Source organism: Ooceraea biroi, chromosome 1, assembly GCF_003672135.1.
Source record: "Ooceraea biroi isolate clonal line C1 chromosome 1, Obir_v5.4, whole genome shotgun sequence".
NCBI lineage: Eukaryota > Metazoa > Arthropoda > Insecta > Hymenoptera > Formicidae > Ooceraea > Ooceraea biroi.
This window is the reverse complement of record NC_039506.1, coordinates 23,565,365-23,577,511: the sequence shown is the minus strand read 5'-3', so window position 1 is coordinate 23,577,511 and position 12,147 is coordinate 23,565,365. Positions and strand designations below refer to the sequence as shown.

General features: G+C 42.7%; 2 protein-coding genes and 1 long non-coding RNA gene across 5 annotated transcripts; 1 reads left to right on the top strand and 2 right to left on the bottom strand.

Annotated features, from left to right (window-relative positions):
- Positions 1-6: 6 nt before the first annotated feature.
- Positions 7-1,658, bottom strand: LOC105279334 (protein canopy 4). Its single transcript, XM_011339007.3, has 5 exons — positions 1,366-1,658; positions 1,078-1,204; positions 858-992; positions 500-664; positions 7-415 (listed from the first exon to the last, which is right to left on the bottom strand). The coding sequence occupies exons 1-5, from the start codon at positions 1,469-1,471 to the stop codon at positions 259-261; spliced, it is 690 nt and encodes a 229-aa protein (XP_011337309.1). The 5' UTR covers positions 1,472-1,658; the 3' UTR covers positions 7-258.
- Positions 1,659-2,130: 472 nt separating this feature from the next.
- On the top strand, positions 2,131-3,735 carry LOC105279332. The gene is made up of 2 exons (XR_893914.2): positions 2,131-2,347; positions 2,584-3,735. It is a non-coding gene; the product is annotated as an uncharacterized LOC105279332 (long non-coding RNA).
- Positions 3,161-9,830, bottom strand: LOC105279333 (kelch-like protein diablo). 3 transcript variants are annotated; one of them, XM_011339004.3, is made up of 6 exons: positions 9,479-9,830; positions 8,496-8,872; positions 7,963-8,284; positions 6,132-6,829; positions 5,679-6,021; positions 3,161-5,552 (listed from the first exon to the last, which is right to left on the bottom strand). In XM_011339004.3, exons 2-6 carry the CDS (start codon positions 8,810-8,812, stop codon positions 5,361-5,363), a joined length of 1,872 nt encoding a protein of 623 aa, XP_011337306.1. In that variant the 5' UTR covers positions 8,813-8,872; positions 9,479-9,830; the 3' UTR covers positions 3,161-5,360. The 3 variants fall into 3 exon arrangements, with proteins under 3 accessions (XP_011337306.1, XP_011337308.1, XP_011337307.1); XM_011339006.3 differs by having other exon boundaries at positions 8,496-8,800; positions 9,479-9,829; XM_011339005.2 differs by lacking the exon at positions 9,479-9,830 and adding an exon at positions 9,149-9,472.
- Positions 9,831-12,147: the final 2,317 nt, after the last annotated feature.

Sequence of the window (12,147 nt, the reverse complement as noted above, 5' to 3'; positions counted from 1 at the left end):
CTTTTAGGAAATATAAAAGGAGTTTATTAGAAAACTTTTAACAGACACAATAAATATGGCACACACGTATTCACAAGTATAGGTATAGATGCGATGATATTTACATCATTTTTTATGGAGCATTGCATGCACCCACTATGCGTCCCATGCATATCGAACTTAAAACCGTATTTCGTTCAAAAATTTGTTACGTGTAATAAAAAGTATCGACAAAGTAATGGCTCTTTGTTGGTTGATGGCAGTTTATTCCCGCATATTTTACAATTCTTGCTTCGCAGTCGGGGAATCATCCTTCCTGTCTTTCTTACCAGACACCTTCTTCTTCTTTTGTTTCTCGAGATCTTTTCCGGTGTCGCCCTTCTCGTGCAAGCAAGAGTCGTTTTCTCCCTTCAACGCGCGCTCCGAGCATAAATATCTAAACGATGGAGAACGAATATTCATGCTGATAAATAATGTTTCATAACTGAGTAAAATAACATGCGTAAGGCAGAATAATTACCTAAGTAAAGGAACCTTCCCCTGATGGTTATAATACCAGTCCTCGATGTCTGCTTCATGATTCTCCAGCAAGTCCTCGCACTGTACTTTCAGCGTAGTTATCTCCACGGAGGGCTTGTCCCATAATTCGTAGGGGATCCCTAGGTCCACCTTGACTCCCTTATCCCTGTACACATATTTCTCAGTTTGCAAATTAACATTGCATTTGACACAAGATTAAGCTGCATTAGACTGATTTTTATTTTTAGTATTAAGTGATTGCAAAAGTTTGCGTGATATTGAAGCTATTTGTTAATAACAATGAGATAACATGTAATATTTTAATCAAAGTAAGGCTGTTGCTATCGACAAGATCTTACACAAGATTATGCAGTGTCTTGAACGTTTGACTGGTTCCTCTGGCAAATCTCGTGCTGTCCGTGCGCTCTTTATGTATATTGTACTCCAATATGCGTTCACAGACATCCTCGAGTGACTCTAGTAGCCGTAGCTCCCTGAGAAGGAAAAAAAAACGTTCTGTATAAATGTTATCAGAAGATGATCTCACATGAAATTTGATTTTGCTGCTACAATACTCACGACTTTTTGTAATCCTTTTTCTTCTTTGGTGTAACGTCATCCACCGAATACCCAATCTCCAGTACATCGTTCGTCCTTCCCGTTTCATCTAGCCTGGCTTGCAGCTCTGTAGCTAGCACTTTGCATACTACACACACATAGACACACATTTTTATTGTTAATCATAATTTAAATTATCAATATTTGTAATCGTCGAATAAAACTTTTTGGATGATATTGGATGATAAAAATAAAAATTCAGCCAGTAGTCTAAAAGAATGACGCTCAAAATTGAAGAACAAGAGGTACCTTCGCACTTGTTAGCGTAAATCACGCCTTGCTCCTCTTCAGGACTTCCGAAGACGGAATACACGAGTAACAAATTCAATAGAATTACACGATTCGAGAGTAACATTATGATGTTGCGTCGAGCGAAAAAGGAATGTTAACCGGGAAGCTCATAGAGTAAGTTTTGGAATGTTACTGAAATACGCGGCGCGTAATCTAACACAGCAACCGGCGATAACTCACACTGATCATAACAAAGTCTTGATGCTCGTACGCCGATTTATAATCACCGTCGGTACAGCTGACAGCATGTGGATTCCGTTCATTGGCCACAGGAAAGAGAATTACAAAATTCCCCAAAGTATCTTGACAGATCAACTTCCCAGAAATTAGTGACAGAGCCTTTTAGATGGGCAGGGGGGTGGGTGACGTGATAGCGATAAAGGAATAGTATGCTGACTTTGAATACTGTATTTTTTTATTATTTATTTTTCTAATTTATTTATTATATTATAAGACAAGAAATATAATAAAATCGAGATGTCAATGTGATGAAATGGCTACGTTTGAGTCTAGAGCCATACAGATTACGATGTTGTCAGCGGGACCGTGTTTTCTGCGGATGCGCAGTGAACGCGACATCAGTGAAGTATTTTCGTTGTTGTAAAAATTTATACATTTATTACTAAAGTACAATCGATTTTTTATTAGTATTCTTAAACAAAAGTATTTTATAATTAAAATTTAACTTCGATCTCAATTATTATTCATTTAACGCACGTATCTGAATCACAAATAAAAAACGAATTAGTTTTAAAAATAAATATATAATATACACGTCAAACAATATTAAAATGTTCCAATTGTACTTTTACGCCCCTTTTCAGCAGCGAGAATTACGCAACCGCCGAGGCCTTCGAAATCAATATTTGAAAAGATCTCTCGACTGTCTTGAAGGTTTCTTACGTCATATCCCTGCAGCTGCGCTCGCACGTATAAATAGGTAAAACGAAAATTAAAAATAGTTCCGGATATTTGGATATCGTGATTCCATCTCATTATGAAATTGGCATACTGCGAATTTTGCGTAATACATAATTGTAACATAATGTGGAAGCTATGTTTATTGTAGAAAATTAAGAATAATTAATACGCGCTTTATTTTTGTAAGATAAAATTAATATTTTTTAATTTATCTCAGATTTTCTTAAACATATATTTTGAATTCGTGTGATCTAGCGCATTTCAAGGACAAAAAAAGGAAGAGAACTCGTAGGACAGTGCAGAGAATGATCAACGCAATATATAATAGATTATCTTTTAATTCTTGAAAAATTTAAATAATTTAAACTTAAAAAGAAATATTTAAATAGATAAAATTCTGGTTTCGTTCCCGTTTTAATCTCAAAGTTTGGAGATAATGTGTAAATATGAAGCAATAAAGAAGAGGAAGAGCAATAAAAAAGATATTTCCGGCCTCGTATCGAGGATCGCACATTTCATTTTTATTTTCTCACGTGTTCCCTTGCTGCTTGTCCTATCAATGAAATTCACGATCTTCTCATATATGTGACCTAAATTCGCGAATCGATCGCATATGCCGCAATGAAGTATTGTCTCTGGGAGGAAGCCTTCTAACATTTTATCTATTTAAAAAAATATATATATAATTACAAGAAAACGAGAAACGAAAAGAGATTCATATCCATTACGGATGATAGATCTCGATAATCGGTTTTGGTCTAAATTCAAAGCTTTTTTTTTATGAGATGTGCCACATGCAGATGGTAAAACACAATAATGTAATGCGTGATGGTTCGCGCAAGTTGCTAATGCGCACTTTCTTCAATTTATTGACAAAGAACAGGAAAGAAATCTCATGACTCTTCCTTTGTACTGAACAATTGCACAGAACAAGTTTTTGATCTCGTTTAAGTAAGACAATAAAACGATGCATTTGCCTTAACACCTCGCGTCCTTCGCACTAACGCATACTAAATCGTTAACGTAATCGTTTTTAATGTTTCTCGTCCGCGGAGAAACATATCATTTATAACGTTCAGTATAATTTTCTTATTCTGCAATTTTCTTATGCACGAGTTTTCGAGTTAAAAATAATCAGCTAGCACTACGCACTTTAAATATTGCGTACGTAAATGACATAACATTTTCCTTGAATGTAGCTCCAACTTTTTCAAAATCAGACGGGACTGAATATTGAACACTTTGTTTGAACTTCGTTCACGAATTACGATAATTCGTACCATCGTAACCGTCTATGTCTTCGTTCAGACGACGATCCACGGCTTCTCTCCTCTATCAGTATCACGAGCTCGTAACTTAAACGTGACAATCGACTATTCGGAGTATTGTGTTCGGACAGTTAATCAAGAAATGCGTTAATAAGCCGTCGCACAGGAGACTCGGAATAATACTCTTTACAACCAGCTGCTTAGAAAGAATTACGTTACATCGTCAGTAGTTTCTTACGCTAGACATGTAATTCGCTGCCTTCAACAATCTCATACGTGTAACAACCACGATCTGTAAGCGCGCGTGCTGTCGCCTCTCGCAAATTATATTACCGTTAATTTTCATCATTTTCGCTGCCGTCGGATCTACATCGAAATAACAAACAACTGACAACTGGTGGCGCCCATTATTTTCGATGGTAAAGCATTGGTCGTTTCCTCGCCGATCCTATTGATTCCTATCACGTAATTATGACGAATGTTACATTATGAGATTATTGGTCAATGATCCCTATCACCATTTTGTACGATAAGGCTACTCCTCTGTAGACTTAAACGTATGTATGTAACAGATGTCTCGGTTAAATGGCGCCTACTTGTAGCAACACGAAAGGACGATATCAAATATCGTGTTTAAATCATTTGTAATCTCGAATACATCATACATATTTCATCCACTCTCTTTCTCTCCCTTTCTCTCCCTCTCTTTCTTTCTCTCTCTCTCCCTCTATCTCACTTTCTCTCACACACACACACACTCTCTCTCTCTCTCTCTTAGGCTTGACACCTGTTGTTAAATCGTCGATAACACAATAAATGCTCTGTCAAAATAATTATTAGATGTATTAACGAAAATTGTTCGCGCGATTTCCAGTAGTAAATGAAGCGGCTGACGTTGATAACTTGACGAGAGAAATCAAATTTATTACGATTTATTACGAATATATTTTCTGTTTTCGAGATTCAGTCTTATAAACAGAAGAAGGTATCCGCGTACTTTAAAAAGCAGTCTATCCTTAAATCATCTTACGGTTATAGCTTTGTGTGATGCAGTATAGCGTGACGTAGTATAGCGGGTGTGTAAAAGCAACCCTCGTACAATTAAATTAAGACTATAGCTGAAACTTAAGTCCTCGTTACGGTAATTTACTGAAGAATGGAAGCTGCGAGAAGTTCCTTTCGAAACACATACGAGTTTCCGGCGCGAAGAAGTGTCGGGGGAAGAGATTTTGCCTTTCTTTTTACACGAGAAAACGCTGCTGCTCCGAAGGCTCAGGCTTAATTTATTAATGGGCTTACTTAAATCTAAAATGGCTGGAATTTATATCACGTAATGCAATAAAAATACAAATACAAACGTTGGCGACAGGGGGATCCTATAAAATAACATCTCACTGAAACGAAGGTATAAAATAACGGCAGTAAATCGACAGGACACCCGCGTTTTCCTTTTTGCATTCACACGACACCCACGCGCGGTTGAGCGGAGAGGGATACTTAGACTTGGCGTTGGCAATGAATCAAACACCGAAGAGACTGGACGCCGGGCGGCCCGGCGGAACGTTTCAGAAAGGCAAAGTCTTTTACAAAAATGCACGCGTCATTTTTTTATATAATGCTCATCGATCGGCGGTAGCGTTTTCTAGTATTAGTTATAACAGGAACCGATACGGGGGCGGGTGGGGTTACAGGAGTGACCGGCGTCACCGGCGTGAGTGGAGTCAGAGGAGTTTCAGCCGTCTGGGCTGAAGAGGGGGGCCTGAGCTACCAAATGTAGTTTTCGGTTTGCGGTGCTCGCATCACTCCCACGCCGCCGCCGAGTCGCCTGTAGTTCATGCAGCCGCACAGCTTCCACTGATTCTGCTCCGGGTCGTACACCTCGATCGTCTTCAAGTACGCGGTTCCGTCGAATCCGCCCACCGCGTACAACTGGCCATTTACCACCGCCAAACCCACCTGGAATCCGTCGTTAAAACGTGAGAATTTGTTGTTCCGGCTCACGTTATGCGTTATAAATCGACGTGCACTCTATCGATCCGAGACGCCTTTGAGGAAGAAAAAGAAAAAAAAAGCGGAACTTACTCCGCTTCTCCTAGACGTCATCGCTACTATGGGGCTCCACGAATTCGTATGGGGATTATAACGCTCCGCGCTCGAGAGCTCCATGCAGTCGTCTCGTCCTCCCACAGCGTAAATTAAATTATTAAATACAGCACAGCCTAGATGTTTGCGCCTCGTCGACATCGGGGACACTTGCGACCACTTGTTGGATCTCGGATCGTATCTCTCCACCGTGTTGAGCGGTGACTGTCCGTCGGACCCGCCAATAGCGTACAAGTAGCCTCCAAGTACAGCCACGGCCACCCCCAATCGTCTAGTGGTCATCGGCGACACTTTAGACCATTTGTTTTCTTTAGGATCGTATCTGGAAAAGTTATATCTGCCGTTGGCTAAAGGCGCACTACTTTACACATTGGTGTGTCGATTATCGAAATATTACACGTAGATGTATAATAATCTAACGGAAATACTTGCCGTTCCACGTGATTGAGGCATTGCACTCCATCCTGGCCACCGACCGCGTATAGAAATCCATCCAACACTGCGACACCCACGCTGGTCCTACAGGAAGTCGTAGGAGCAACGTCGCAAGACCACTGATTCGTTTGAGGATCATACCGTTCGATGCTGTTCAAGTAGCTCTGCCCGTCGTGTCCGCCAACCGCGTACAGCAAGTCGTTCAGCACCGCTACGCCGACGCCGCATCTCCGTTTGCTCATCGGCGCGACCATCTTCCAGTCGGCGGTGTTGGGGTCGAATCTCTCGACGCTGGCGATCGCGTCGCCCGAGCACCATCCACCGACGGCAAACAGCACCTCCCCCCGTCGCATGGGCTTCCTGGGTCTCGTCCTTGGGCCCTGCATCAACGGCCTCTCTTGCGGCAGCAGCAGATAATTTTTCGCTTCATCTACCAGGTCTCGACAGGCATCGTCGGAGCGAACCAGCAGGTCGGATCCTACGGTACCGACCAAGAACTTTGGGCTGAGCAGTGGCAGTCGCACGTGTTGCAGAACCTGCGACAGATGCTGCCGTCTCTCCGTCACGTTATACTTGACCCAATTCATCACCGCGCTGAACACCTGCTCCTCGGTGCGCACGTTCAGCTCGTCCGACGAGATGATGTCCACCAATTGGCCGACTGGCAGCAACAGAAACTCCTCGCTTTCCATCACCTGTGAAAATTTCAAATTTCTATTCCAAACTCCAGAATCTTGCGGTCTCGGGGCTCAAGCGATATTTTTATTTCTCTCTTTTTTCTCTTTGTTTCGCGAAAAATGCGTACCTCTTGAAAGGACTTGCTTAAAGGCATGAATGCATAAGTGTTGGTGTTGGTTCGTGAGAGAATATATTTTAGATTTCTTTACAGAGGAAAAGGCGTAGATTTACAGAAACAGGTAGAAAAAGAAAGCAGAATGCAGAAGAATGAAAAAGTATGTGAAAATAGAAAAGAGTTATGTGCAGCTATAAGAAAAAGGAAATTTGGTAATAACAGCTGGCAGGGATGGAATACCTTTGAAGGCTTGGAAACCTGGAGAGGATTTGTGATAAGAAAAGGATTGAAAATTCCAAGAAGATTTGGAGAAAAGAAAGAACTTTTGAAGGATGGAGAACGTGCATTGCATTGAATTGTAGTGCCACCGTAAAAGTGGTGATAGAGAAAAGATGGATAATTAGAAAGATACTGCAATGCCCCTTTTGCTTGAGGCAAAAGGTGAACGTAAATCTGGAGAAACAGAAGAGAACAAAGTAGAAGAAGAAAAAGAGCGAGTTAAGCAGGATAAGATAAATAGAGGGAAAGAAAAATACAAGAGATATACAAGAAAACAAAGATCAAGACAAGAATAAAAGATAAAGGAAGAACTTGTAAGAAGATTTTCAGAAGGAGTTATTACAAGAAAAGAAATAAGACAGGAGAGTGTGTGTGTGTGTGTGTTTTGAGTCCAGCCTTATTCACTCTGTATAGTATGAAGGTAGATAGGAAATGGAAATTTTAAATTGGCATTCGTAGAATAGGTTACAAATATAGGATCACAGTAAGAATAAATATCAAAGTTTCAAGATGTTAAAGTTTAAGATTATAACATACAAAAAGAAGAAAAGAGAGAGAACGAAATGTAAAATGACTGTGATAAGTTATCAGGTTTCTAGTTTTAGGTTAGCTCTATTTTTTTAGTTTTACTTGGTGAAAATTCAAGCGCTAAGTTATTACAACATAAGATGTGCGAAGGAATGAGTGCGTAAGGAATTGTAAACCAAGTCCTTTTATTTCAGCCCTAAGGGCTGAAAATAAATTATATTGCCTTACCTCTTGAAAGTTATGTTGAGTAAATTTGTCGGCGATACGCAGTAGCTCGCGGCACGCGTGAGTATCCGCGAACGCTCGGATACCCAGGCAATTCGATGGGTCTAATTGGCGTTTGAGAAACTCGCAACATATCTCTTGGATCTCTACTAATTGAAGAAGGCACGCTGCTGGAAGGAGAGTTTGAACATTCGCTTCTTCGACGATAATGTGAGAAGTGTAACAGAAGTCTATGAGCAGTTCCATAGCCATCTCGTCGATGTCGTATATCGTTACTTCTCTCAGCTTCTGTTTAGCCTCTGCCAACTCCCCGGTAAACATTGCCCTGCAGACAGAAAGATTCGATTCGTTGCAGCATTGTGTGATGCGCCTGCCTCCACGTGCTTACACTACCAAGAATGTCTACAGCCGTTAGCCGAATTTTGATTATTGTGAGTGCATAAAGTTCCATTATGAATGGGAAAGTCTTTCAGCTGAAACACATTCTTGAGTGGTGTAAGGACCAGGCATAAAAAAACTGTTTGCTGCTTAATTACTTGAAATATGGGCTGCATGCCGAAAGAATGGCACGATGCGCGTGTATCTTCCTGGAACCGACATTGAGAACAATGTCGCAGAGTTCCTCACGGCGGCGCAGGCTATTAAGCTCGGCTAGCGTCGCGCGCGGATGCTTCTCGGAGGTGTGACTGAGGCGTGCTGGGGAAGGAGCGCGCTCTACGACTATCTCGCCCATCCTCTGCGAGGATGGGGCACCCGTAGCCGCTCTCCCCGAGGTACCCCTGGTCCCCCCGGTTAGCTGGAGGCGCAGCGGGGGTGACGCCCAGCCCCACACGGAATCTATCTGCAACACCATTCACCAACCACCACGGGTCTCAAATGTGCCTGCAGCAGGTCCTCTAATGTTGTGGTCTCCCTATAGAGACAAGACAACATGTGACGTCATACATAAAATATATCATCATTCAAGAAATATTCATCGTCAAATAAATGGCTTGTTAATTATCGCTAGTTTGCAAGGTTCATTTAGAATGTAGACCAATGCCATACGGTGTGTAATAAAAGTTTGAAGAGAATTAATGGTAACTAGCTAGTAGAGAGAAATATACATTTAAAATACTGCATAACACAACTTGGATGAAACTAATAAACTTGCAAACTGCGTCAACACGCGAAACCCACTCGGACGCACATTATTATTCACTGACATTCACCGAAATGACCGTATTGAAATTTATGGAAATTTACTGAGATTAGCGAATAACGCGGAGCAAAGGATATCTCTTTCCTCATAACGGTGTCGAAAAGGAATACAGATTTAAATGCAGGCGCCGATTGGCTCAAGAAACTAAGACTCTCGCGTTATCTCCAGTTCTCCTGATAAGAGTTAATGGTCCCAGATGCCTCGGTAATCACTTGCATGACTTTCGGAGCAAGTGTGTCGCAAAGACGCCCGCGTGCGCATGCACGCATGCATGCGAGAACGCACAATCGCGAGAATTGATAGGCCGCGTGTACACACTTTTGTTTGTTTTCTCCGAACTGTCAGACGATATCAACGAAGGAGCTGCCAGAGCGGTCGCGAGTCGCTCGACTGGATCTCGGCTCGCCGTTTCCGCCGTCAGCGCGGACGCTCGTCGCGAGACATTGGACGTTCCCCGCGCGCGCGACGACGTCGTCGACGACGACGTGTTTCCCCTTGGCACGTCGATCGTAGCTGCACCGCGTACACGCCGCACTCGCCGCGAGATCTATCACGAGGGTGTTCTCATTTTAATGTTTTTCTACGTGATGACACACGTCGCGACCCCACGTACCCCCAGCCGCTCGTGAACTCAACCTCCTGGGAACTCCAGGGTGCGCTCACAGTCCTGCCAATCGCGATGACCTCGGTGATTGGTGCAGGCTTTCCCTGTGTGTTAGCGACATCGCCGTGAATGCCGTTGGAGTAGGAAACTGTAGGCAGGTAGCGATGTTACCGACACTCGCGCGATCGTGCAGAGTTCTGTAGATGAGATGTTACTTTCGGGTTTCGTTCTGTTTGCCGTTGTTCTTCATAGGTGACGGCGCCAATATTAAATTCTGCTGTGCTGTGTAAGTCGGCTTTTATGTATTTTATATTCCATAAAAAAAGAAACATTTGGGTAAGTCCAATCGAGCACGATTTTAATTTAGTGCGCCGATGGGTAACTGTATACAAATTGGATATTGGTTAAAAGATATTTAAAAGTTATTTTAAAGTTATTTTATATCTATACAGTATAAAAATAAAAAAAGATGAAAAATAAGCGTAACGTGTTTGATATTTCTGATTCGCAAAAATTACAATGCGTTCGGAGACCGTGATTCCAACGCAGAAGATTAAAGAAATTCCATCCATGATATATCGTTTGATAATAAATAATAATAAAAGAACACCATGAAACATGCGTTACATTTCGCGATGTGCAACGTCGTTATGCAACGTGCAAGAAAGACGTTCCCTTAACGGAATATGACAAGGTAAAATTGAAACGTTCTTCGATGAGCCCGAGGAGATCGGTATCAGGGAACCAGTATCGAATCGCTGAGGCATCATATCGCGTTCACCATCCGTGAACTGTTGAGTGACGAATTCGGCATCTCGGCTTTTTTTTACGCTCAATGAACCCGGGGGCACGTTCGGTCGGCACGTGGCCCTACGTCGACGACGACGACGGAGGAGCGCAAGGTTGCGCTCCCAACGAACGGACTCTCGGCTGGAACGTAGAAAGGGGGGCACCTTGCGCCAGCTGTCCGACGCTTCTTCGATCTGGAAAAGCCTGAATCATCGGGTTTCGGGTGCTTCTTCTCTTTTGTCTCCGGCATGATTAAAGATAGCGCGTCCCAGCGAGGGACACTCGCGTACAGTTAGCCCTCCGGGATCACGAATAACCGAGAAAAAAACGTTACGTTGCGCGGGAGCGGGAGCGGTCGGGGTTCGCGCCACCGAAAGTCGGGGCGAACTTTTTCGTCCTGGTGATGCTTATCGCGGCCGCAGCGCCGGGAGTGAGTCGTCAGCGTAATTTTAAATTTGCGCCGCGTCCCACCATCGCCATCAAGCTGGTACTTGGGGGTTTCCAGCCCCCTTTCGAGCGATGTTACCGCGATTTTCGTGGCGATGAAATACCCTTCGGGTGCTCATGATCCGCGCAGATCATGCGCGCCGAAAGAGGGTTGCCAGCGGCGGTCGGTCGAAGATCAAAGCGTACCCTCCACCCGCCCGCGGTATCACCCCGTGTTTCAAGTCCTCGTCCTCTTCCTGGATGAAATTTCTAATGTAAAAATATTAACTATTAACTATAAGAAGGTGTAGAAATAGCTCGCCTCCCCGAATTGAAAAAGGAAATGATGGAAGTATTTACCTGCATTAAACGTTTTTACGGGCTACGAGTATGACACAACACAGACCGCGCTTCATCGATCCGGGTAGCACGTGCCCGGCCATAAGCGGGTGCAAATAAGCCGGCATAAAAATAAGTGTCGTGCAAGAACGGAGCCTCGCAGTCGCGCGTGTATCCTCTCCTTCTTCCTCTCTCTCTCTGTCTCTCTTCTCCTCCCTACCGGAGGTCTTCCTTTCTCCCAAGACGCGGTTAAACCAGCAGGGAGACAGCTGAAGACGTACATGCGCGCATGATGCGCGGTACGATCGTGCGCGTGTATGTGTGCATTGCACGCAGTAGATTTATACATATATATGTGCAAATAAACATGCTGCACATTCGAAGCGCACTTCTATAGGGCACTCTGAAAGTGGCTTCCGACCGCGGTTGACGCCGATAAAATCGTCATCTGAGTGATTTTTGTCTACTTAACGTGCTCACAACTTTACAAAGATCTATTCTGAACGGATTTTTCTGTATTAATTTATACTCAAGCAAAGATATATATATATATATTGTAGAATCGTAGATCAGTAAAGTGTGTTACATTGAGAGAAAGACACTCTGTGCGAGAGGCAACTGTATAATACCATACCACAAACACATGCGAAAAATAAATATGTAGATTGTTAATATTGTATTATATATGTATAATATTATAACAGTAAAATATTATATTATGTTATTATATAAAATATAATATTATATTATCAAACGATAAATTCCGAATTTGTTCCTTGCAGGAACCGAGCAACGAGGCACGATCGACAGCTTTGGGGACGCCCTGTAG